The sequence below is a fragment of the Dasypus novemcinctus genome, chromosome 10, assembly GCF_030445035.2.
Source record: "Dasypus novemcinctus isolate mDasNov1 chromosome 10, mDasNov1.1.hap2, whole genome shotgun sequence".
Classification (NCBI taxonomy): Eukaryota; Metazoa; Chordata; class Mammalia; order Cingulata; family Dasypodidae; genus Dasypus; species Dasypus novemcinctus.
Window position 1 is genome coordinate 7,654,752 of NC_080682.1, and position 24,896 is coordinate 7,679,647.

At 54.7% G+C, this 24,896-nt stretch overlaps 3 protein-coding genes across 11 annotated transcripts in view; 1 reads left to right on the forward strand and 2 right to left on the reverse strand.

The window, feature by feature from the left end:
• Positions 1-8,091, forward strand: part of PC (pyruvate carboxylase) — a 110,275-nt gene extending 102,184 nt beyond the window's left edge. For all 9 annotated transcript variants that reach the window (XM_004481575.5, XM_058305117.1, XM_004481576.4 and 6 more), the window contains 11 exons: positions 3,467-3,611; positions 3,935-4,024; positions 4,111-4,332; positions 4,757-4,913; positions 5,432-5,672; positions 5,777-6,026; positions 6,235-6,479; positions 6,570-6,749; positions 6,826-7,074; positions 7,268-7,408; positions 7,487-8,091. In XM_004481575.5, coding sequence (XP_004481632.1) covers positions 3,467-3,611; positions 3,935-4,024; positions 4,111-4,332; positions 4,757-4,913; positions 5,432-5,672; positions 5,777-6,026; positions 6,235-6,479; positions 6,570-6,749; positions 6,826-7,074; positions 7,268-7,408; positions 7,487-7,735 — 2,169 coding nt within the window. In that variant the 3' untranslated portion in view covers positions 7,736-8,091. The remainder of the gene's footprint in view (positions 1-3,466; positions 3,612-3,934; positions 4,025-4,110; positions 4,333-4,756; positions 4,914-5,431; positions 5,673-5,776; positions 6,027-6,234; positions 6,480-6,569; positions 6,750-6,825; positions 7,075-7,267; positions 7,409-7,486) is intronic.
• Positions 8,092-10,197: 2,106 nt separating this feature from the next.
• RCE1 (Ras converting CAAX endopeptidase 1) lies at positions 10,198-13,033 on the reverse strand. Its single transcript, XM_004481570.5, has 8 exons — positions 12,827-13,033; positions 12,590-12,692; positions 12,412-12,495; positions 12,064-12,142; positions 11,376-11,543; positions 11,176-11,247; positions 10,846-10,908; positions 10,198-10,571 (listed from the first exon to the last, which is right to left on the reverse strand). The coding sequence occupies exons 1-8, from the start codon at positions 13,009-13,011 to the stop codon at positions 10,336-10,338; spliced, it is 990 nt and encodes a 329-aa protein (XP_004481627.1). The 5' UTR covers positions 13,012-13,033; the 3' UTR covers positions 10,198-10,335.
• A 109-nt stretch (positions 13,034-13,142) lies between these two features.
• Positions 13,143-24,896, reverse strand: part of TOP6BL (TOP6B like initiator of meiotic double strand breaks) — a 124,197-nt gene continuing 112,443 nt past the window's right edge. Inside the window, exons 13-15 of the mRNA XM_071217858.1 lie at positions 16,745-16,820; positions 13,403-13,626; positions 13,143-13,319 (exon numbers count right to left, since the gene is read on the reverse strand). Of these exons, the coding sequence (XP_071073959.1) occupies positions 13,179-13,319; positions 13,403-13,626; positions 16,745-16,820 (441 nt within the window). The 3' untranslated portion in view covers positions 13,143-13,178. The remainder of the gene's footprint in view (positions 13,320-13,402; positions 13,627-16,744; positions 16,821-24,896) is intronic.

The window sequence follows — 24,896 nt, forward strand, 5'->3', positions numbered from 1 at the left end:
GGCGTGAGGCAGGAAGCGGAGGTGGGCACGAGAGCAGGGAGGGTCCCGGAACTTCCTTTCTCCCAGGCGCCCCCTGGAATCTCCAGCCGCACCCCCCACCCCCGCACCCCCACCAAGGGAAGGCACCCCCGGACGCCTCCGTGGCCCGGCCCCCTCCCGCCGGCCCCCGCGCGGCGCCCCGCAGCCCCCTCACCTGCTGTCCGTTGCTCAGGAGGCGCGAGCCGGCCTCCCTGCGGGCCCGGCCGGCCCCCGCCGACTCCAGGCCGCGCTCCTGCGGGGCCGAGGCCCGGGGCTGCCCGGCCGCCAGCCGCGCGCTCCACGGCCCATGGCGCTCGGGCCCGCGGCCCCGGCTTCTCGGCTCCGGCACCTTTTCCCGGCACGGCTCGCGGCGGCGGCGGCGGCGGCAGGCGGGCGGGCGAGTGCGCGCCGGCGGGTACGCGCGCCGCGGACACGCACGTGGAGGGCGGCTGGGGAGGGGCGCGGGGAGATCCACCCGCGAGGTCACGGGGACACGCGGCCCCTGCAGCGCCCACGGGTGGCGCCCGGTCACGCCCGAGGCCCGGCCCGGCGCGGACCCGCCGCGCAGCCCCCCGGCGCTGCCGCAGCGCACTCACCCGGGCCCCGGCGCGCGCCCCCGGCCACCCTGGCGCCCGGGCATCCCGCACCGCACGGGCGCTCGCCGCCGCCGCCGCCGTTCGAGCCTCACTCTGCAGACACCCAGACAAAGCGCCCGCGCGCAGGCCCCTTCACCATCTCCGAGAGACAGGAGGCTTTGTCACATGTCGCTGGGCACCCTCCCTAGCACACCCACACATGCCACACACCCACACGGCCCCGCACCCACAGGCAGGGCCGGGCGCAGATCCGCACTGTTGCTGGGACCCTCGCTCTCCCAGACACGCTGAAGGTCATAACCGTCCTGCATCACCCAGTCACGTGGAGGGTCCCCAACAGGCATGGGGCTAGGGGTGGGGGCGCCGGGGCGATTCCCCAGACGGGGCTACTGCGGGGTGGGGCCGAGAGGACTTCGCCTGGGGACAGCCGCCCCGCCCGCCGCCTCCGCCGCCGCCACCGCCCGGGAGCCAACCCCCAGCGCCTTCTGCCCGATTGGCCCGCGCACCGCGCCTCCCCGCAGGCCGGAGGGGCACGCTGCGGGGCGGGCGTATGCGGTCCCAGCCGCGCCCGCTGGCCCTCCCCTGCCCATTCTGCCCCGGCCCGGCCATTCCCTGGAAGAGCATCTGGGACGAGCTCGGCAGCCGGGAAGGGGCTTCCCGCGTGCTGCGGGCAGAGGGGCTGTTCCGGACTAACTGCTTTTCAAAGCCGGGCTTGGGTGGGGCGTGCGACCACGATTGGGAAGCAAGGAACCCCCCCCCCTCCCAAACACACACACCCGGGTACTTCCTCCTCCTCAGGCCGCCTAGAGCCGCTCCTGTCCAGGTCCCTCCCTCCGACCTGATTCCCCCCCGGGGCTGGAGAACTCCAAAAAACAGGAACCCGAATTCGAATTCTGCCCTGGCACAGTCCCTCATGGCGGCCAAGGGGTATCCATTGCACGTGCCTGGTGGGGAAGAGGCCGCCCGAGGGGCCCCGCTCGGGCAGCGGCAGCTCCTCCACATTCCACTCCCTGGGCTCAGCTGGGCGGCTGTAAAGCGAGGGGGGGGGGCGGGGGGCCTGCGGGCTGGGCTCTGACGGGGGGCAGCACAGCCCCTTTGCCCTTCTTCTCTGCGTCAGGGGGGTGTCCAGTCACTTTAAATGTGTTTACCGAGCATGTGTTACGTGCTGCCTGCTGGGAGTTGGGGGTGCATCAGGGACCCAGGTGGGTGGGCCTCTGCTCACTGGAGTCTACAGTGCAGAGAGAAGGACACGGGTCACGGGTACAAAAGGGGACATTCAGGGGAGGCCCCTGAGGCGCCTTCTCCCCACTTTGTGGTTCCAGCTTCTTCTGATGGTTTAATGCTTGCCTCTTTTCCCAAATATCCTACCTTGGCCCAGCTCAAATGCCCCCATCTCTTTATGGAGGTTAGAGGCTAGTTGCAGGGACAGGAGGTGACATTTGGGGGTGTTTGTGCCCCTTCTGCGCACTAGGCAGGCAGAGCTGGCTGTGCAAAGACCACCTGCGGGACACTCCGGGCAATGGCCACCCTTGACGCCTCCTAGGAGGACAGGTGGACTCGGAGAGTTAGGTACATGCTGGGCCTTGGGTCCCCGTTGAGGTGACTGAGTGACACGTGGAGATGCCGCCTCTGAAGTGAAAGCCTCAGCCGGGCAGTGTGTTTGGCACATGCACACTGGGTCCCAGCCGCACAGCCTCCAGGCCCGGGGACTGCTCACCATGTGTCCCCGTGAGGCCCCAGGTGGGACTCGCCCTGCCCCAGCTTCATGCCCTTTACCCACTCAGCCTTTTAGAGAACCAAGTCACAAGGCAGGGGACAGGGGCCCTTGAGAGCTCAGGCCTGTGAGGAGTGCCAGTGAGAAAAGAGGAGCCGAGGCATGAGCTTTCCAAGCCCTGGGCACACGGGCTACCAGAAAGGGGCAGGAGAAGGGGACACAGGGGCCCCAAGGAAGAGTTTACCCAGCAGACACAAGGGGGAGGCAGGAGAGCAGGACACGGGCTTGGTGTGGCCAGAGGTGCCAGCACTGCCAGCCAGCAGGAGCCAAGGCCTCGAGATGGCACAGGGCAGGGCATGGTCATCTACCTGACCATGAGCCGGGGAGTGGGGTGGGGGTGGTGCCAGGGTGGTGCTAGGGCCTGCTCCCTGGATAGTAGGGCGAGCGAACAGGAGGGAGGCTGACTTGGTGCTGGCTGAGTTTGTGCCGAGGGGCGTACAAAGACAGACGCCCAGGAAGCACTGGCCCCCCCCACCCCGAGGTCTCCGCTCTGGAGGGCTGGTCGCTGGAGCTGGGGGCCCACCCGGGACAAGAAGCCTGGGGGGAGTTGGGCCGGGTGAGAAGAGGCCCCAGGGCAGCCCTGAGAATCCATCCTTCGAGGGGAAGAGAAGGAAGAGCCAGTGGGGAGAGGGAGGAGAAGACATGAGGGCAGGGAGGGTGGCGTTGGCAGGAGGACCGCAGGGAGGCACCCACTGCGTGGGGCCTGGCGAGGTGGTCTCGGTGAGTCCCCCTGCTCCCCAGGGGGAGCAGGGAGGGAGGGACTTGTCGCAGGAAGCTGCCTCTTTCAGTCATGTGGCTGGGAGGGGGCAGCTGCTTTCTGGGCACAAAGGTGTTTTCCAGGCTGCGGAGCAGGCAGTGGTCTGTCTCCAGACCCTTGAGGAGGCAGGAGGGGGTGGGCTCGGCGCAGGTGCCAAGGCCAAGCCAGGTGGACCGCACAAGGGACATAACTGGAGGCAGTGGGAGATGCCTTCGCCTCCCACCTGAGTACCCGCATTCTGCGAGCATTTGGGAAGTGGTGCTCGTTCAGGTGCCACCTTCTCCCATCCCGCTCGGTGACGCCCCCCCCTCTGTCCTGCAGACCAACATCCCCTTCCTGCAGAATGTGCTCAACAACCAGCAGTTCCTGGCAGGCACCGTCGACACCCAGTTCATCGACGAGAACCCGGATCTCTTCCAGCTGCGGCCTGTGCAGAATCGGGCCCAGAAGCTGCTCCACTACCTGGGTCTGGCCCTGGGACCCCCCTCTGCTCCCCTCCCCAGCGCCCTGCTCCTGACCCGGTCCAGCAGCTTCCCAGCACCGGTCGTCTGCCCTCCCCATCCTGTAACTCCTGTGCTGTGCTCCTCCTCCTCGAGGATCCTCCCCCATTCCCGCGCTTGTGGCCCTCGCTAGGCCCCCGCTGCTGGCACCCGGGAGGCTCTGGCTTTCGAGAGGATGGGGTGCAGCTAGAGGACTGGGCCTCTGGAGGATGACCCCAGCCCCTCGTAATCACCCCCACTCCCAATCGGACTGTCCACTGGCCCTGACCGCTGCCCACTCTCTCCCCAGGACACGTCATGGTCAACGGCCCCACCACCCCGATCCCTGTCAAGGCCAGCCCCAGCGCCACGGACCCCGTTGTCCCTCCAGTGCCCATAGGTAGGTGAGCTTCACTGCCGATGCGAGGGGCGAGGGGCGAGGGGACAGGCCACCGCAGGACGAGACCGTGCTCCTGTTGGCCCTAGGCCCACCCCCGGCCGGTTTCCGAGACATCCTGCTGCGAGAGGGGCCCGAGGGCTTTGCTCGAGCCGTGCGGGAGCACCAGGGGCTGCTGCTGATGGACACCACCTTCAGAGACGCCCACCAGTCCCTGCTGGCCACCCGTGTGCGCACCCACGACCTCAAGAGGATCGCCCCCTACGCCGCCCACAACTTCAGCAGCCTCTTCAGCATGGAGAACTGGGGAGGTGAGCCGGGCGGCTGGCGGCGGACGCCACGGGACCCGGTGTGCGGCTGGCGCCACAGGCTGTGCTGCCGTGGGCGCCCGGGGGAAGCAGGGTGAGGGGCAACGGGGCACGGCGCTCGCTGTCCTGCCAGCGTCGGGGCCAGGCCTGGTGCTGGGCGTGAGGTGGCCGAGCTGAGACCCGGCCCTGTCCTCAGGAAGCTCCAGGTCTGGGGGAGACCCCAGCCTGAGGAGGGTGCTGTAAAAAGGGGGCAGAGGGAGTGCTGCAGGGTGCAAGCTGCCCGGGGAGATGAGAGCAGGAAGCCTGTGGCGTGGAGGGTCAGGAGCTTCGCAGACCCTGAGGAGGAGCAGGGCCTGGGGCTGGGGCGCGGGGCCGGGGGGGCCGGGGGCCGGGCAGGTGATGACCTGGGTCTCCCCGTCCCGTGCAGGAGCCACGTTTGACGTTGCGATGCGCTTCCTGTACGAGTGCCCCTGGCGGCGGCTGCAGGAGCTCCGGGAGCTCATCCCCAACATCCCTTTCCAGATGCTGCTGCGGGGGGCCAACGCCGTGGGCTACACCAACTACCCTGACAACGTGGTCTTCAAGTGAGCCTGGGGGGCGCACGGGCGCTATCCCCGCAGCAGGCTCCGGGCCACGCCAGCTGCTCCTGGCAGGGGCTGGTGTTGGGAGTGAGCGGCAGAGGACGGAAGGGCTTCTGAATCCTGCCCCCTCCCCACTGTTTTACTTGTGGGGGGCAGTGGAGGCCCCGGGAGGGCAGGTGACCTGTCCCGGGCTGGGTGGGGTAGAGCCGGGTCTGGAATCCGGGGCTGCGCTTCTCGTCCAGTGCATTTGCTCCCACAGCCTGCCCCTGCTTCGCCAGGCTCGGCCCCCGCGGACCTCCGACCCGGGCAGGCTCTGAGAGGCGAGACCCAGGGCTGCCCAGTGCTGGACGCCCCTGGGTGGCCTGGCCTTACCCGGTGGGTGCTCTCCACGCTCATCCTGTGGACACCGTGCCCCTGCCAGGCCAGACCGGGTCACCCCTGCCAGTGGCTGTAGGGCACCCAGGAGCCAGAGGGGATGTAGTGGGGTGGGGGGCTAATTCCCGGGCTCCCCACCCGCTCAGGTTTTGTGAGGTGGCCAAGGAGAACGGCATGGACGTCTTCCGGGTCTTCGACTCCCTCAACTACTTGCCAAACCTGCTGCTGGGCATGGAGGCGGCCGGCAGCGCTGGAGGCGTGGTGGAGGCCGCCATCTCGTACACGGGGGACGTGGCGGACCCCAGCCGCACCAAGTACTCGCTGCAGTACTACATGAGCCTGGCCGAGGAGCTGGTGCGGGCCGGCACCCACATCCTGTGCATTAAGGTGCCTGGGCGTGACCTCACCCCCGAATCTCCCCACCGTGCCCCCTGTCTCCCCCGCCGCACCCACGCCCCTGCCTTACCAATGTTTCCCTTCTTTCCTCGCAGGACATGGCGGGGCTGCTGAAGCCCGCAGCCTGCACCCTGCTGGTCAGCTCCCTGCGAGAACGCTTCCCCAACCTCCCGCTGCACATCCACACCCACGACACGTCGGGCGCGGGCGTGGCGGCCATGCTGGCCTGCGCCCAGGCCGGGGCCGATGTGGTGGACGTGGCTGCCGACTCCATGTCGGGGATGACTTCCCAGCCCAGCATGGGGGCCCTGGTGGCCTGTACCCGAAGGACCCCCCTGGACACAGGTGGGAACCGTGGCAGCCTCGGACCCGCCCCCTCCCAGAGCAGCAGCCCAGGAGAGAGTGCCATCTCTTAGGGTCCAGATGCCCACCCTGCCCCCGCCTCCCACCACCCCCAGTCTGAGATGGGGCCTGAGCCGGCCGGGGGTCCTGGGAGGAGAACCTGGGCGCTCAGGCCCCTCCCTGAGCGCGCCTGGCCCTGCGCTCCCCGCAGGGGTAGCCCTCGAGCGCGTGTTCGACTACAGCGAGTACTGGGAGGGGGCCCGGGGGCTGTACGCCGCCTTTGACTGCACGGCCACCATGAAGTCCGGCAACTCGGACGTGTACGAGAACGAGATCCCCGGGGGCCAGTACACCAACCTGCACTTCCAGGCCCACAGCATGGGGCTCGGCTCCAAGTTCAAGGAGGTCAAGAAGGCCTACGTGGAGGCCAACCAGATGCTGGGCGATCTCATCAAGGTGAGCCGGGCCCCGCCGCGCGCAGCCTGCTCCTGTGCGCCCTGCCGCGGCCTCCAGCGGGGTCTGGGACCCTAACACCCTTCTCCGCAGGTCACGCCCTCATCCAAGATTGTGGGGGACCTGGCGCAGTTCATGGTGCAGAATGGGCTGAGCCGGGCGGAGGCCGAGGCCCAGGCGGAGGAGCTGTCCTTCCCCCGCTCCGTGGTGGAGTTCCTGCAGGGCTACATCGGCATCCCCCACGGGGGCTTCCCCGAGCCCCTGCGCTCCAAGGTAGGAGGGCCCAGCACGCTGCGAGGGTGGGCTTGGGAGCGGGAATCGGGCCTGACCCCTCTGCTTTGCTCCCCAGGTGCTGAAGGACCTGCCGAGGCTGGAGGGGCGGCCTGGGGCCTCCCTGCCTCCCCTTGACCTGCAGGCACTGGAGAAGGAGCTCGTTGACCGGCACGGGGAGGAAGTGACCCCTGAGGACGTGCTCTCGGCAGCCATGTACCCCGACGTCTTTGCCCACTTCAAGGACTTCACTGCCACCTTCGGCCCCCTGGACAGTCTTAATACCCGCCTCTTTCTGCAGGGACCCAAAATTGCAGAAGAGTTTGAGGTCAGTGGCTGTGGTCTTACCACCCCCACCTACACCTGCCCCAGAGCCGCGGCCTCTGGCTTGGCTGTCACTCAGCCTTCCACGCTCTGGAGCAGAAAGGACGTTTGAGGGACCAGCGAGCTAGGCCTGCGCTGGCGAGGAGCTGAGCGGCCCCCTCGCCCCACCCACTGCCTCAGCCCCTGCCCTCCTGCAGGTGGAGCTGGAGCGGGGCAAGACGCTGCACATCAAAGCCCTGGCCGTGAGCGACCTGAACCGGGCGGGCCAGAGGCAGGTCTTCTTCGAGCTCAATGGGCAGCTGCGGTCCATCCTGGTCAAGGACACACAGGCCATGAAGGTGCGGCGCCCCAGGGCAGCCAGGCGGGTCGGGCGGGGTGGGGCCTGGCGTCTCATGTCCCTTTCGCCCTGACTGCAGGAGATGCACTTCCACCCCAAGGCCCTGAAGGATGTGAAGGGCCAGATTGGGGCACCCATGCCTGGGAAGGTGATAGACATCAAGGTGGCGGCAGGAGACAAGGTGGCCAAGGGCCAGCCCCTGTGTGTGCTCAGTGCCATGAAGATGGAGACTGTGGTGACCTCGCCCATGGAGGGCACTGTCCACAAAGTCCACGTGACCACGGACATGACACTGGAGGGTGACGACCTCATCCTGGAGATGGAGTGATTTGGCCACTCGGCCGTCCCCACCCGAACCTTCCACAGAAGCTGTGCTGCCAGGGCAGGTCCAGGCCAGCGAGGGCCTGAGGGCAGGCGGTGCCTGGCCCTGGAGGCCTGTCCTCAGCTGCTTGGGGCAGGGAGGGACACAGCCTCCAGCAGCCTCCTCCTTCCTCCACGACTCCTCTCCCCCGTGGACACTCACTCACAGATTCATCTCCTGCCAACAAGGGCCCTCTCACTGGAGGCTACAGTGGTGGGGCAGGTGGGCTTAGACCCAGGGGTGCAGGTTTGGGGGTCCTACCCCCTGTGGGGGAGACCTAAGCCTGGCCTGGGAAAATCTCAATAAAACTGGCTTTCCCCTGCTCCCACGCTCGGTGCTGTGCAGGCCCCACGCCCACCCAGCGCTGCCAGCAGGGGGGCAGGGCCCCGCTGCACCCATGCCAAACCCCCCATGCTGGCAGCAGGTCAGTTGGATCCTCCTCCTTGTAATGAGGATGACCGCAGTTGCCTTGACTTCAGCCACTGTGTCTACTGTATACACACCCCAGACAGGACCGCTGGCGCTTCTGAGGGGTGGGAGTGGGTATTGTCTTAAGCACCACCTTCAGCCACTTTATGACGCAGAAATGGAGTCACAGGAAGGCAAAGTAACTCGTCCAGGACCCAACGCAGGCTGCCAAGGCCCTGCGCTCCCCAGCGCACTGCCCTACTCCCTGAACCCCGCCACCACCCCAAACCCTGCCTGGCAGTGCAGACCCAGTGAGCTCAGGAGTGGCTGCCAGCAGGTGCCACCTTCTGGGAGGTGTGGCGGAAGGTCTTGTGAGCACCTGGCTGTGGGGATACTGGTGGTGGTAGGAGCAGCACTGGATTGGGAGACCAGGTACAAATCCTGCACTGTTATTGCATTCAGCTCTGGACAGCCCTAATCCTGAGTCTCAGCTCCCTCCTCTGCCCTGTGGGACAAGGGACAGTAACCCTGTCTGCATCACTGGACTCCTGCTCAAGATACAGGGGCGGGGGAAGATGGTGGACCAGGCCCAGGAGAGGCCTGTGGACCCGACTCTATGGGTTGGGGGGGGGGGGCAGCAAAGCCCAGATCTGTGGACCCCCCAAGCAGGGAGTAGACTCCCAGCAGCACCCTGTGAGCCCTTCAGTCCCAAGGTTGGGCCCACCTCCCCAACACTCAGGGCTACTAGTACACCATTCTGGGGTGAGGAAGCCACAGTGGGGTGGGGCCACCTCCTCTTTGGACCCCAAGATCTCAAATGTACCCCCCAAACAAGGCCTTGTCTCACTCTCTCTGCTTTGCCAATAGCAGCTACACAGGAGAGAGGAAAGCTCTCCAGTGAGGTGTGTGCTTAATGATGCCCTTTTTTATTTTTTGGTGATGTGTTTTTGCTTTTTTTTTTTTTAAATGACCACCTTTTGAATCTAGTTTGTCACAGCCAACATGGCAGAGTCTCATGAAACAACCACTCACCCTAGCGGGGGAGAAGTAGGACAACCCCCTTGAGTTTGGAATGGATCATAAAAGGATAACATTCTTTTCAAGAATAAAAAAAACGGCAGGGGAATGAGAATTGTACAAACGAGAGGAGCAGGTAGAACATGAGTAGGATCTAAGGGAGAACTTGAATGACAGGACTGCTTGGCAGGTTCTGTTCTCAGGGCTGCCGCCTTTGTTTCAGGTTTGTCCGGGCCAGGTAGGCAGCATGGCAGCAGAGGTCCAAAGTGGAATCAGAAAAACCCTCCACTCCTGGGTGACTTACAGGTTCCTCTCCCACTCTGGACCCATGACTGGTGGGCTTTATGGAGGTCCTGGAGTCCACCTTCCCAGAGGACACAGGCTGGAGGCTCCATCGCTGGCTGATCCCAAGAGCCATGGCACAGATCTCAGCGGAGCTGGGCTCAAACCTGGACTGACCAGCCTTGGACCCGCCTGTGCTAGGACTTGGGTCATGGCTCAGGAAGAAGGAAGCTCCAGACCCAAGGCCCAGACGCCATCCTGTCCCTCATTCGAGAGAACTGTGCCTGCGGAACCGTCCTCCCAGAGAGCAGCGGGCAATGTGGCTGGACAGGCGGTGGGTACTGCTGAAAGCTGCATGGACTCCTCAGCCAAAACTGGCCAATTCCCAAAGCTCCAAGGCCATGTTACCCAAGTTAAATCTCTTTAATATCCCAATACAAAGTCCTGATGCAAAAAGACAATGAGAAAACCCTGGGAAACTGGAGAAGAGAGGGGCTTCACAATTCCACCCCTGAGCAGCTTTTCAGTGGCAGAGGGGAGCAGATGAGGACAGAGGACCTCAGAGAAGGAAGCAGTTCCCAGTGCGGAAGGGAGTCCACGGCCCTTGGGACCTGCCCCTGCCCCCTCACTCCCAGGTGCTCAGCCCCCCTTTAAGAGGGGCTGCACCCTGTGGATGTCTGCTCCTTTCTCTTGGTCCCTGGGATTCAAATAGCTCTGGCTTCATCCCCTATAAAAATTCCTGAGATCTCGGGGACCCCAGCAAGCTCCTCCCCTAAGTATCCTTGGTGGGGAAGGGCTGGGGTGCCCATCAGAGTCCATAGGAGTGTGTACAGCCACGGGAGCATGTACGGGAGCGTGGGTCAGGAGCACAGGGGAGCCTCTGAGTCTCCTGCCCGCTCCAAAAGCACACAAAGGGGAAGGCTGCCGTAGAGCTTGGGGTCCGTGAGGGGCTGGAGCAGAAGCAGGAAGAGTCCCACACCCAGGGCATAGCCAGCCAGCAGGGGCCACCTCTGTGGATGCTCCAGGGCGGCGCACACGGCAGGGAAGCCCATGTAATTGCAGAACGAGTGGCAGAGCACGGGTCCGATCAGGTGTCCTGGGGAAGGGAGAAAGCAGCAGTCCGTGGAGCAGCCCGACCACCTCCCTGGCCCTCATCCCCTGAAAGCACCACCCAGCACACCCAGCCATCCTCCCACACCCTGGCCTCTGCCTCCTTCCACCTCTCAGGCCTCACCAGGCTGAGGGCCTGAGCTCAGCCTGTCTCAAGGACCACGGCAGAATGAGCATGTTGGTGGTCACTCCTAGAACAAATACAGTGTCCCCATTCTCCCACCCACTCCTGAGGAACCTGTGCGAGACTGAGAACCAACCTGTGCGGATGAAGAGGAAAGCAGTGTAGGCACCGAAGACAGCTGTGTAGGAGAACTGGAACGCTGGAGATGGGGAGGCCACGAGTGACCACACCTGCACACCCATCAGCCAGAGACCATCCTTTTTCCCAGGGGGCTGTGGCTGCCTACCCCACTGCCTGTGGCTCTCCTCTGCACCCATACTCCCACGGTCAGGGTCCCTGCAGTAATGCCCTAGAAGCCCCTCTAAACCTATAGCCCCATTTCCAATCCTTCCTCCAGAGTGGCCATCAGAGTGACCCTCACTCACCCCGATCCAGGACTGCCCCAGGTAAGATTCTCGGGACTCACCTGCAGACAAGAAGATACTCCCCACACTGCTCTGGCGGAACCGCAGCTGCTCAATAATGTGGTGAAAATGGGCTAGGCAGAAGGCAAGAACCGAGTCTCATCCTCCTGGGCTTTCCCTACAGGCCCTCCACTCACCCCAAGCCCCATCCTTGGCTCTCGTGCTGGGAACATCTCAGCAGGACCAGGTTGGACAAACTCACCAACTCCAAAGAAGAGTGGGCAGGTGAATACAGCAGGGCCCAGACCCATGCATGGCGCTAACATGGGCAACATGCAGCCCCGGAACACCAGCTCCTCTGTCAGGGGCGCAATCACTTGGTTCCGCAGCCAACGCATATCTGTGAGGCAGTGGGCCCACGAGCGGGGGGCTAGGGAGGGGATTCAGAACAACCAGACTGACTATTGAACCCTGAGATCCCAAAGGACCCATGGGCCCCTCTCCCACAACCTTCCCTGGCCAAACTCAACTCAGGTGCCCATACTCATGAGAAGAGGTGAGAGTTGAGCTTTGGTGATCAGATGCAGTATAAAACAATGCCTCGTGAAAAAAAAAGGGAAGGTATTAGTAGCTGAGGCAGAATATCCTGATTATAAACCCTGGAAACATCAAAACAGTTCTGGTTTGGGGAAGCCAAAGGGTAGGGGGAACAGGGGACAGTGCTCTCTAGTTAACAGCAAGTGCTGCTGGAGTCCCTAGCAGAGCCTCTTTACAGACATCAGGCACCAACTCTTAGAATCCACCCAACTCTACATTCCCATTTTATTGATGAGGAAACACATGCACGTCTAGATCACACCATGAGTCCTAGTGACTGCATCCCACTGGTTCTCTTTCCCCACTGTCCTGGACTGCCTGGGCCCACTACTTTCTTGGCTCTGAAGACTGACCCAGAACAACCTTCAGCCTATCTGCCAGATCACAGGGGCAATCCATAGAGAGCTGCATCAGTGGGCCCAGGAAAAGGATCTGGGGACAGAAAAACAGGAGAGATCAAAGGAAAAACATTCACCAGAAGTCACCACTCTTCCTAAAATGGGCCTCATGAGACCTCAAAATCTGTTCTCAGTCAGACTTCCCACAAATGCACACCCTGGGGGCGATCTCACAATTCCTGTCTCCTGTCAGCCCAAAGACAACATCAGAAGAAGGAAAAAAAAAAAAAAAAAAAAAAAGCCACTAAAGGGCATCGTGCTAGTAACAATGAAGAGACAGGAAGATAGGGCAGGAGCACTCACCATGGTCAGCAGCAGGGGCAGCAGTGCAGCTGGGAAAATGCCCTCCAACCTGAAGCCCATCAGGGTGAGCAGGGATGTGCCTGGCTGAGCCACAGGAAAGGGGGCATCAGTCTTGCTCCCTCCCCCAAAGATCCCTGAGATCTCTCCCCCGTTGCCCTTCGTCCCGCCTCCTTCGCACCTGGATGCCAGTGAGTTCCCTCCAGAGCAATACGCAGAGGGGCGAGAGACTGGACACCACCAGGACACTGGTGAAGCGCCGCTTGATGACGGCGGGGTGGTCCCTACGGAGGAGGAGTAAATTCGGGGGTCCCCAGGCCACCTCCAGTCGGCGCGGTCCCACCCCCGAGTCGCCCAAGCTCCGCCCGCAGCCCCGCCTGGCGGAGGCGCGGGCTCCAGCCGCGCGCAGCCCCCACACCTGGGCAGCTCGCTCTTCCAGACGTAGAGGCTGCCCACGTAGGAGCAGGCGAGGCTGAGGCACGAGAACACCGACACCCAGCAGCACAGCCCGGGGCCCGGGCCGCCGAGCGCCGCCGACTCGGCCTGCCGCTCGGGCCGCGAGACAGACAGCAGGCGCAGCCCTTCCCCGCCCAGCGCCGCCATCGCGCACGGACCGCGGAGCCCGGCGCGGGGCGGCGCGCACCAGTGACGCGATCCCGCCGCCGCTCAGTCGGCGCCGGCCGGAAGCGCGGGTGACGTCAGGCGGCGGCGCGGACTCCGGGCCCCGCCCCCCCCGACTCCGAGACACACGCGGCGCACGCCGAGCAGGTTTATTGAGCGACGGGAAACGCGCGGGCGCTCGCGGCTCCGGGGCCGGCCGTGGGCTGGCGGGGAACGGGCTCGGCTCGGGACGCAGGGCCGGGGCTCAGCCACTCGGACAGGTTGGAGACCTCTTGCAGCCACAGCGCGTCCTGCGGGAGGAAGGGGGGTGAGGACTCGGCAGCAGCCCGCGCCCCGCTCCGCCCGCCGCGCCCTGCGGCCCTCGCCGGGTTACCTCCAGGCCGCGCCCCGGGCTGGGCCTGCTGGGCGCCGGGCCTGCCCCGTGCTCTGCGCCGGGCCCTTCGCTAGGAGCCAGGGAGGCCGCGCTGGGCTTCGGGTCGCGCGGGGCCGCCTCTGCCGGGCTCGTGGCCCTGGCCGACGGGAAAGCCCGCATCTCCTTCACGCCCGGCCGGAGACTGCCCCTCTTGAGCCTCTTGTTTTCTGCTTGCCCGCTGGTCTCTAGGAGAAAGCAAGCACACTTACTCCCACGGCCCTGGGCTGGAAAGACCCTGAGGTAGAGGGAAAATCTGGCAGAAAGCGCGCCAAAGAGCTGGGGCAAGGTCCTCTTGGCCCTCCGTCAGAACTCTTTTGCCAGGTCCTGCCCAGATTAAAACTCGGCAGCGCCGGGGCCTTTATGATCAGGCTGGGGCCACAGCACGGTTTCAGGGTGCCCCTAGCCACCTGAGTTGAGCCTGGAGACATCTGGAATGTTCCAGGCCCCCACTTGGGGCTCACACCCACTCCATCATTTCCTGCATGCAGATTCATCCTGGGACCTGGACTGTCAAGTTCTGGTTGACAAACTAGAAAGCTGGCCTCATCTCCACTGGAGCTGAAGTTCACTGGAGATGAAGAAAGTTTTCCCTGAGGAAGTGCCTGAGCTGGGTTGTTTGTTGTTGTTTTAAAGATTTTATTTCTCCCTACCCCCTCGTTTGCACTTGCTGTGTCTGTTCATTGTGTAAGTTGGGTTTTGAATGATTAAGAAAAATAGACCAGATAGACAAGGGAGAGGAAGGGAATTCAGGCTGAAAGAGATGCAAATACCCAAAGGCATTAAACAGCATCCCACATAAAATGCAAGGGGGGGAATCCTAGATGAGTCTGAAGGGGTTAGTAGGAATCAAGAAGGCTAAGAAGTTGAACTGATATCTGTAGGAAATGGCCAGAGAAGAGTTTTAAGCAGGCGAGGTAACTTAATTTTGTATATTCTGTTAAAGGTATGGCTGAGAGTCATACTAGACGCAGGAGAAGTGAACACTGTGGGAACAGGCACCACCAGGAGTCCAGAGTATCCATGAGGCCACATCGATAGGCCGTTATCGACTGGATATGGGACATGAAAACGAGGGGCATCTCGAGTGAATCCCAGATTTCAGATGTGGGAAAACTAGTGTGCTGTCAATCATGACAAACTAAAGAAAAAAGAACTGATCTTGGTGGGGGTGGCAGTGGGGGCGGGCTATCAGGAGAGAGGAAACAAGTACTAGAAGTCTCCTATTTGGACCTCAGGAGAGGTCTGGGTGGGACATATAAATGTGGAAGTCTTGATCCTGGGGCAGTGGTCAGCACCCAAGGTAGAAGAGAGTAGCTGGGGAGTGAGTGCAGTATGCACACAGCTTAAAGGACAGCCAAAGGAAAAGGTCAGAGAGGGGAGAAGAACCAGGTGCGGTACAGGAGCCAAAGCAAGAGAATTGTACAAATTGTACAAATAGTTGAGATAAGAGAAAGACAAGTATGCAATTTGGGAACCAAGGGGTCTTCCCTGATGAGAGACCTTGGAGGAAAGCAGCCACAGGGAAAGCCACGTATACTGGGAAGATGGTAGTTTTCTTATTTGAGAAACTTGGCTGAGATGGGATGGAGAGAAATGGGAGCTAGGTGGAAGAAGTTTCAAGATCAGAGGGAAATTTCTTTTTGAAGAAATGAGAGCTTGATCTGCTGAAGGAAATTCAGGAGAGAGGTTGAAGGTGCAGGAGAAGTGATAACTGATATAAGCAGGGTCCTGGGGACCTGGACGTGGGAGGAGTACAAGTAGAGTGAATTTACTGGGGAAAAAAAAAAAAAAAAAGATGCGTAAATGTGAAGTAGGAAGCTAAGTGAGGAGGCAGAGGCTGGGTGGACTTTAAAAGAAGCCAGTGAAGAGAAGGGGCCTGAAAAAAGGGGAAAGGACTGATGAGTTGAAGCCAGTCAGTGAAGAGACCACACGTGTAGTGGCGTCAGCACATTGGTGATTTTCTTCAGCAGAGCTTTCCACATGGAGTATGGGACTGATTGCGTAGGGCAGAGCAACTCAAGCAATCTTCCCAGGGGGGTTCCAACATATACACTCCCTGGTTTTAAAGTGCCGCAAGTGGAGAGAGCACATGGGCTTCGGAGGCAGCAAGCTGACATTCAGCACTGCTAAGTGCTCTCTCTCCCCCATCTCTGAGACAAGGGCCCTCATTTGAGAGGGGACTAATTCTGCCCACACTAAAAGGCCACTGAGGAGTAAACGAGATAGGTCTGTGAAAGAGCCCAGCATCTAATGACATCCGCAGAAGGTGCTCAATTAAATGTTATTTTTCTTTCTTTTAAGGGAAGGTACTTATTTATGGTGTGGATATACTTTCCATTTTTTTTATCCCCGCATCTAAATTTATAGAAATAGGTTCTTTGCTTTATACAATCTCCTCTGTAGGGTTCTCTTCAGTAGCAACAGCCCCCACAACATTTAAAACGTGTTTCAGTGGACAGGACGGTTCAGGAGTACGCCCTGGGCCTAGCCAGAGGCAGCACAAGCACGCTGTAATTGTGGCCCTGAAAAGGAGGATTTTATGAACAAAGCACAGATACTGAAGTCACCCTGCCTAAACTCCCTCAAACCCAGGCACTGTTTCCGCCCAAGGACTAAGTATCTGTTGGAGGGCATCCCCACTCATGTCCCTTCCAGGATAAACAAGACTGCCTGGGTTTGAATTCTGGCTCTGCCACTTACCAGCTGTGTGACCTTGAGAGCAAGTTTATTAATAGTTCTGGGCCCCAGTTTCCTCATCTGTCAACTGAGAATAATAGTAACTGAACTTCATAGGATTGTTGTGCAGATTAGGAGCATTCATACATTAAAAAGCTCAGAATAGTGCCCAGCACCTGACTGTTCTCTGCATTTGAGAGCGGCTGCTATTACCGTACCTACTGGCCAGGCACCAGGGGCTGTGGTTATTTTCAGGGACACACACCCTCCTGCCACTGCTGGCCCTGGAGGATGTTGAAGGGTATACATGCTGGAGGAGGGGTATGTGTGGAGAAGTGACAGTCTGATCAATCTGACCACTATAAATATATCACACACTGACACCTCCCTTGATAGGCATTAGGAGTGAGGTGGTATCTGCACCCAGCAGCAGCCTCCAGAGTCCCAAATAGAGCAGCAGTAGCAATACTAGTGGAGCAACCAACTGGATGCAGGGCCCTGAGCCTGTCTACTACCCGTTTCCCATCCCCATCGAGTGCAGCTGTCATAACTGCACAAACAGAAATGTCTAGCAGTATCACTCCAGGAGCTTCAGTGCAGGGCTCACCCTAATAGTTAAAACCTCACCTGGAAGGAGCTCCAGGCTGCAATTCTCACATGCATCCTCAGTGCTCTGGGCTGCATCGTTTTTCTCCAGGGGCAGCTGCTTAAAAAAAATGAGAAATCCTAAGTGAATGTTGCAGAAGCGTGGAGGAGCCCTGGGTGAGACCGGAGTGCTGCTCGGCTCTGCTGCCCTCACAGGGCTGTCCTCCCTCACCTGAAACACCTTCTTCCTCTTGGCTCATAGGAACCCCATGCCCCTCCCCAATCTTCAAAGGGCCCTTCCTCTGTGGACCCTGTGCCACTCATTCAGGGCCTGTCCCAATGTATCTCTCCCTCCTCTGAACTCAGGTCACTGCCTTACTGTCTGCCCCACTCCATGGGCTCTGCAGTGTGTACTGCAGGCTTGTTTGTCATCATTTTTGTCTGTCTGTATGTCCATCTTAATACTCCTTGAAAGGCAAGGTCCACCGTGCCTGTATCTCTTTGAAGTTTGCAGAGGGCCTTACACAGAGTAAGTACCAACAAAAGACAGTTGACTGAAAAGGGCAGACCTGGGGAGCACAGGTCACATTTTGTAGTCCTCAGTAGACTTTCCAAGCCCTGTCACACTTATTTGTTCATTCTGGACAGAGAAACAGAAGTACTTACTAAGATCTGAAACCAGTGCTTCTAGCTCTTTGCTTTGCTTTTTTTTTTTTCCAATAATATGTTTGTATAAAGATAGATATCCTCTTCATCAAAAGTAAGCACTTTTGATCGAAGCCCCCTCCCAATTAGAGGTAGAGTGGGCATCACCATCCCAGAATCCTCAGGATTGAGGAATAAAATATGGCCTCTCTAGAGTGGATTGCTGATATTCTACTGTAGACTTATTGTGATTGTAGCAATAGCAGAAATTATATCATTGATGTGGAGACAGTGGCCACTGGAGTTGCTGAAGGCAGGGAGAGGGAAAAGGTAGTATGGAGGCATTTTCAGGACTTGGAATTGTCTTGAATGATATTGCAAAGACAGATAGAGGACATTGTATATCCTGCCATAACCTGCAGAATGGAATGAGAGTGTAAACTACAATGTAAACTGTCATTCCATGCTGTGTGGCAATGCTCCGAAATGTTTTCATCAATTGCAATGAATGTACCACACTAATGAAAGAAGTTGTTAATGTGGGAAAAGTGGGAGGAGTGGGGAGTGGGGCATATGGGAATCCCCTATATAGTTTTTTATGTAACATTTTATGTATCTATGTATCTTTTAAAAATTAAAAAATATGTTTAAAAAATAAAAATTTGAAAAAGAAGTAAACACTTTTGTGCTTCAAAGAACACCAATAAGAAAATGAAAAGACAACCCACGGAATGGGGGAACATTTTTGGAAATTATATATCCAATAAAGGACTTGGAGCCAGAATATATAAAGAACTCTTACAACTCAACAATAAAAAGACAAAAAGTAGACAAATGATATGAATAGACATCTCCAGAAAAGATATACAAATGGATAATCAGCACATGAAAAGATGCTCAACTTCATTAGCCATCAGTGAAATAAATGCAAATCAAAACCATGAGATACCACTTCACACCTACATGGATGGCTATAATAATAATAAAAAGACACAGTAACGAGCGTTGGTGAGGATGTGGCGCATTAGAACCCTCATTCATTACTGGGGGAATGTAAAATGTTTTGACACTTTGGAACTGCCTCAAAAAGTTAAAAAAGAAATTTCTTATATGACCCACCAAAGCCAATCCTAGGTATTTACCTAAGAGAATTAAAAATGTGTCCATGCAAAAACTTGTATACAAATACTCATATAATTATTATTCATAATAGCCAAAAGAAGAAACAACTCAAATGTCCATCGACTGATAAGTGGATAACAAGTGTGGAGTAGCCATGCAATGGAATACTCTTTGGCTACAAAAAGCAATGAGGTACTGATTCATACTACAACATGGGTGAACCTTGAAAAGATGCTAAGTGAATGAAGCTAGGCACAAAAGGCCACAAACTGTATGATTCCATTTATATGAAGTATCCAGAATAGGTAAATTCACAGAGACAGAAAGTAGGGACTAAGGGGAAGAAGAAATGGGAAATTGACTGCTAATGGTTATGGGGTTTCTTTTAGGTTGATAAAAATGTTTTAGAACTAGATAGCAGTATTGGTTGTACAACACAGTGACTATACTAAAACCACTGAATTGTACACATAAAAAGGGTGAGTTTTATCTCAATAAAAGAGATAGTCTATCATTTATTGTTTATTAAAACAAGTGTCAATTTTTAAGCACTTACATTCCCAGAAACACAGAAGGAGCAAAGATGGCCCCAAAGTTATGAAGAAAAAAACAACATTAAGAAAATTTCAAAGTTTTTTTTCTTTGAGAAAAATCTCATTCTTTTCTTTTACTCTAAATTGGAAAATCTCATGTAATAGACACATCTTTCTCCTATCTTGAAATTGGTTTTAACTTTAAAAAGCCCACATTTGGATATTAAAAAAAGCCCACATTGGTTATAAGAGCCTCGCACAGCTTTCACTCATCATCAGTTCCCCCAGATGAGAGAGGCCTGTCCTTAGGATATACCTCCTTAGATTTAATACTCTGTGGGACATTTAATTCTAGTCTACCCTCCTGGGAAACAGTGCCTTGCCTTAGAAAACTGCCTCCCTGTTATAGTTCCTTCTCATTCTGGATTTAAATTCTCCATCCCTATACACATCTGTGACACTAGCCCTGGAGTCAATCTTGCCTACTACTTTCTGGCCCACTTTTCTTCCACTCCAAAACCCAGGCTTAAAATTTCCACTCCTTACATGATCCTTCCCTGAATATATTCTATAATACTCTAAATACATACTCCCTAGTTTTTTCCATTTCACCCTAAATTACTTAATAGTTGTAGATGGTTTTATTCTATATTATTCTAGGGGTCAGCTATCCTCTCTTTCCTTTTTAGAAATGAAAACCGAATGACTGGTCCAGAGGTAGAAAACGATGACCTGCCATCCTTGGTTTTGTAGTTTTTAGCTGAGGCCACTGGGTGCCACTCTTGTGCCATTAAGTCAATTATCCATAACTGGCCATCACTGCAGGGAAACAGTAATGATGTATAGTGGAGAAACATGGGTTCTGCTCACCATCTGATCACTTGCCTTCGCTGGGCTTGTGACCCAGTCCTACATGGTAACAATGTTACTAGACCTCGGAGCCAGGAGACCTCAGTACAGATCCCAGCCTTGTCATTTATTGGCTATATGGCTCTGGGCAAATTATGAAAGTTCTCTAAATCAAGTTCCTCTTCTGTGAAAATGGGAGAACTATGACCTATGCCATAGGATCTTTGTGGAAATTAAAGTGGAAAGTTTGACACAGATTAGGGATTTGACAAATGTTCCTTCCTTCCAAGAACTATGACTACTAGTTGAGTTCAGCTAGCCATCTGCCAAATTAACTGGGTTATGAAAGGCTCCAAGGCCGGAGCCATCGCTATGGCAACAGAATGGGATAAAAGAGGTCAGCTCGTTTCTATTTGAGGTCTCACTGAGTCATCAGAGTGGTCTGAGTAAAAGGACTCCCACAGGCTGAAACCCTCCTAGAACCTGAATAGCCTCTCTCTCCCATATATCCCAAGTCCTATGACAGTAGTATACACCTTATCGCGAACTTGTCCCTAGAAAGTGAAGATATGGTTATTAGCTTTTATTAGTTCAAGTAATGGGCAGCAGCTCTCCAAGTTGGAGGAAAACCAGCAAGAGTTTTTGCAGTGAACCAGCTGAAAGCAGCAGCAGACAGATCCCCAAGAAGAGAGCCATGAAAGCAGGTATGGTAAAAGGTACGTGTTGTAGGGATTTCACTGATGCCCTGTGCCTTTCTAGCTACAAAGAAGTGGAGGATGGAAAAATTCATGAGATGCCATGATCTTTGGGGTTCTTTTTTTTTTTTTTAAGATTTATTTTTATATTTTATTTTATTTATTTCTCTCCCTCGCCCCCCTCAAGTTATCTGCTCTCTGTTCCATTCGCTGTGTGTTCTTCTGTGACCACTTCTATCCCTATCAGCGGCATTGAGAATCTGTTTCTTTTTTTTAATGAGAAATTTTTGTCTTTATTTTTTTAATGTTACATTAAAAAAATATGAGGTCCCCATATACCCCCCACGTCCCTCACCTCACTCCTCCCCCCCATAACAACAACCTCCTCTATCATCATGAGACATTCATTGCATTTGGTGAATACATCTCTCAGCACCGCTGCACCTCATGGTCAATGGTCCAAACCATAGCCCACACTCTCCCACAGTCCACCCAGTGGGCCATGGGAGGAGGACATTGTGTTTCTTTTTGTTGCGTCACCTTGTTATGTCAACTCTCTATGTGTGCGGTGCCATTCTTGGGCAGGCTGCACTTTCTTTTGCGCAGGGCGACTCTCCTTAGGGGCGCACTCCTTGTGCGTGGGGCTCCCCTGTGCGGGGGACACCCCTGTGTGGTAGGGCATTCTTTGCGCGCATCAGCACTGTGCATGAGCCGTGCGCCAGCTTCACACTGGTCAAGGAGGCCTGGGGTTTGAACTGCGAACCTCCCATGTGGTAGGTGGATGCCCAATCTGTTGGGCCAGGTCCACTTCCCTCTTTGGGGTTCTTGAGCACCTACACTTCCCCATCTAATCAGGCAGGCAGAGGTTGGGGTGAGGAGAGAAGATGCAGAGGAGGTGCCCTATTATTCTTTCTCTCAATTTTAAAAAAAATTGTGGTAAAGTATACATAATATAAAAATAATTTTAACCATTATAAGTAGACAATTCTTTGACATCAAGCACATTGATAATACTGTGTAACTTCCACCACTATCTATTTCCAGACTATTTTCATCATCCTAAACCAAAGCTCATACTCATTTAGCAATAACTCCCCTTTCCCCACTCCCTGGTAACCATTATTCTGCTTGCTGTCTCTATGAATGTACTTATTCTAATTATTTCATATAAGAAAAATCATACAATATTTATCCTTATGTGTCTGGTTTATTTCACTTAACATGTTGTCTTCAAGGTTCATCCACGGTATAGCATGTCACTTCACTTCTTTTTATGGTGAATAATATTCCATTGTATGAATATAATTCCACTGTATGATTATATCACATTTTGTTTCTCTATTCATCTGTGATGGACACATATATTGCTTCCATCTCTTGGCTATTGTGAATAAACTGTGATGAACATTGGTATACAAGTGTCTGTCCAAGACCTTGCTTTCAATTCTTTTGGGTATATACCTAGGAGTGGACCTAATCTTTTAAAATAACTTTATTGAGGTATAATTGACAAATATATACAAGTATACATATATACAAGTATAATTTTATACATTTTGACATATACATATAGACCTGTGAAATCATCACCACCTTAAGATAATGAACATATACATCACCCTCAAAAGTTTCCTCCTTTTCTTTGGCACATCTCCCTCATCTCCCTCCCCAAGCAACTACTGATCTGCTATCTACATTAAAATTAGTTTGCATTTTAGAGATATAAATGATATACACTTTTGTCCCCCAGGATTTTTTTGCACACAGCATAATTATTTGGAGATTCATCCATGTTGTTTCAAGTATCAATAGTTTATTCTTTTTATTGATATTGAGTAGCATTCCATAGTATAGATAAACCACAATTTCTTTATCCATTTACCTGTTGACATTGAGTTGTTTGCTCATTGTTTACTTGTTGTTTGTTCATTGTCTGCTTGTTTTGTTTTTGCTTGTTGTTTGCTGCTGTCTCTTCGTTGGATTTGCTCATGTTCTGCTCGTTTTTTTTTTTGCTCGTTGTCTGCTGGGTTTTTTTTTTAACTTAAATTTTTTTCTCCCCTTCCCTCCCCCCCCCCACTGTTTTTGCTGTCTGTGTTCATTTGCTATGTGATCTTGTGTATCAACTTCTCTTCTCATCCTTCTCCTCTAGGATTCACGGGGATTCGATCCTGGGGAAGACTGATGTGGAGAGAGATTCCCTGTCAATTGCTCCACCTCAGTTCCTGGTCTCTGCTGCACTTCACCTTGACTTGTCCCTTGTCTTTCTTTTATTACATCATCATCTTGCTGCATGATTCACCTGTGTGGGCACTGGCTCACTGTGCAGGCACTTGGCTTGCTGTATGGGCACTAGCTCACCATGTGGGTAATAGCTCACCACTCAGGCACTCATGTGGGTACTTGGCTCACCCCATGGGCACTTGGCTTGCCATGCAGGCACATGGCTCACTGTGTGGGCACTTGGCTCACTGCACAGGCCCTTGGCTCACCATGCGGGCACTGGCTCACCACACAGGCACGTTTTATCTTCTTTTTCACCAGGAGGCCCCAGAGATGGAAACTGGGTTTGCCGATATGGTAGGCAAAGACCCTATCACTTGAGCCACATTTGCTTCCCTGCTGGTTGTTTTTGTTCATTGTCTGCTCATTGTCTATTTCTTTTCTTTAGAAGGCAACCAGAATCAAACCCAGGACCTCCCATGAGCAAGGTGGGCACCCAACTGCTTGAGCCAATCAGCAACCCGTTCTTTAACTTTTTAGTTTTAGGTTTTACATTTCAGTCTATGATCCATTTTAAGTTAATTTTTTTATACAGTGTGAGGAATGGACTGAAGTTCATTTTTTTTGGTAAATGGGTATCCAATAATTGCAGCCCCATTTGTTGAAAGATTATCATTTTTCCACTAAACTGCCCTTGTAGTAAATCATTTGACCATATATGTGTGGGTCTGTTTTTGAACTCTATGCTGTTCACTTGTTTTTCTTAATGCCAATACCAAGCAGTCTTGATTACTGTTGCTTTATTTTATTTTTAGATTTATTTTATCTCTCCCTACCCCCTTGTTGTTTGCATTTGCTGTGTCTTGTTCGTCTATTTTGTTTCTTTTGGGAGGCACTGGAATTGAACCTCGGACCTCCGATGTGGGAAGGAGGCACCTAATTGCTTAAGCCACCTCTGTTTCCTGCTTTGTTGTGTCTCTCGTTATGTTCTTCCCTCTTTGTCTCTTGTTGTGTCAGCTTGCTGTGCCTTCCTGTCACACCAGCTTGCCATCCTGCTTGTTCTCTTTAGAAGGCACCGGGAACCTCTGCTCCCTGCTTTGTTGTCTCTCATTATGTTTTTCTTCTTGCATCTCTTGTTGTGTCATCTTGTTGTGTCAGCTTGCCACATCTGCCTGTGGCGCCAGATTGCTGTCTTCTTTAGGAGGAACTGAACCACAGATCTCCCATGTGGTAGGTGGGAACCTAATTGCTTGAGCCACATCCGCTTCCCCCTGTTGCTTTATAATATATCTTCAAGACAGGTTGTGTAAGTCTCCAATTTTGCTCTTCTTTTTCAAAGCTGTTTTGGCTTTTCTAGAGTCTTTACATTTTCATAAGAAAGTCTGAATTGACATTTTCAAGAAATATCTATAACAAAAAGCCTGCTAGGAGTTTCACTGGAATTGCTTTAAATCTATAGATTAATTTAGGAAGAACTGACATGTTAATATTGTGGAGTTTCCCAGTCCACAAATAAGATGTTTCTCTACAGCTATTTATGTGTTCTTTCAGCAGCATTCTGTAGGTTTTGGTACAGGTCTTGCATGCTTTTGTCAGATTTACCCCTAATTATTTTATATATATTTGATGCTACTGTGAGTTTGATATTATCTATGAATCCCCCCAAAAAGAGGAAGATTATGTTTGTAAACTGCTCTGTTCCTCTGGGTATTATATCCTTTGATTGCATTAAATTCAAAGGTTTTAAGTTTACTTGATTAAATAAATTTAGGGCTTTTAATTTGACCACATCAGGAGGGCATGATTCTGATTGAGTCCCCACTCCCTTGGTGGGCTGATATAAATGGACACCCACTCAAGACGACACAGGGAAGAGAAGAGAACTAGGTTGTTTTGGTCCTGCCATGTGACAGAAAGGAGAAGGCTCAAACAGCTAAAGCCCCAGGGAGAGATGAACTGTTCATCTGATAGTTTCCAGCTGAAGAGAACAGAGCAGCTGAGCAGCTGAGAAGGTCCAGTAGGAAAAGAGCCCTATACCAGAGATTAACATAGGAAGCCCTGAGAGGTCAGGCAGAGATCACCCACCATCTTTCTTCAACATGTGGCATCTGACTAATGGTGAAAAAGTAC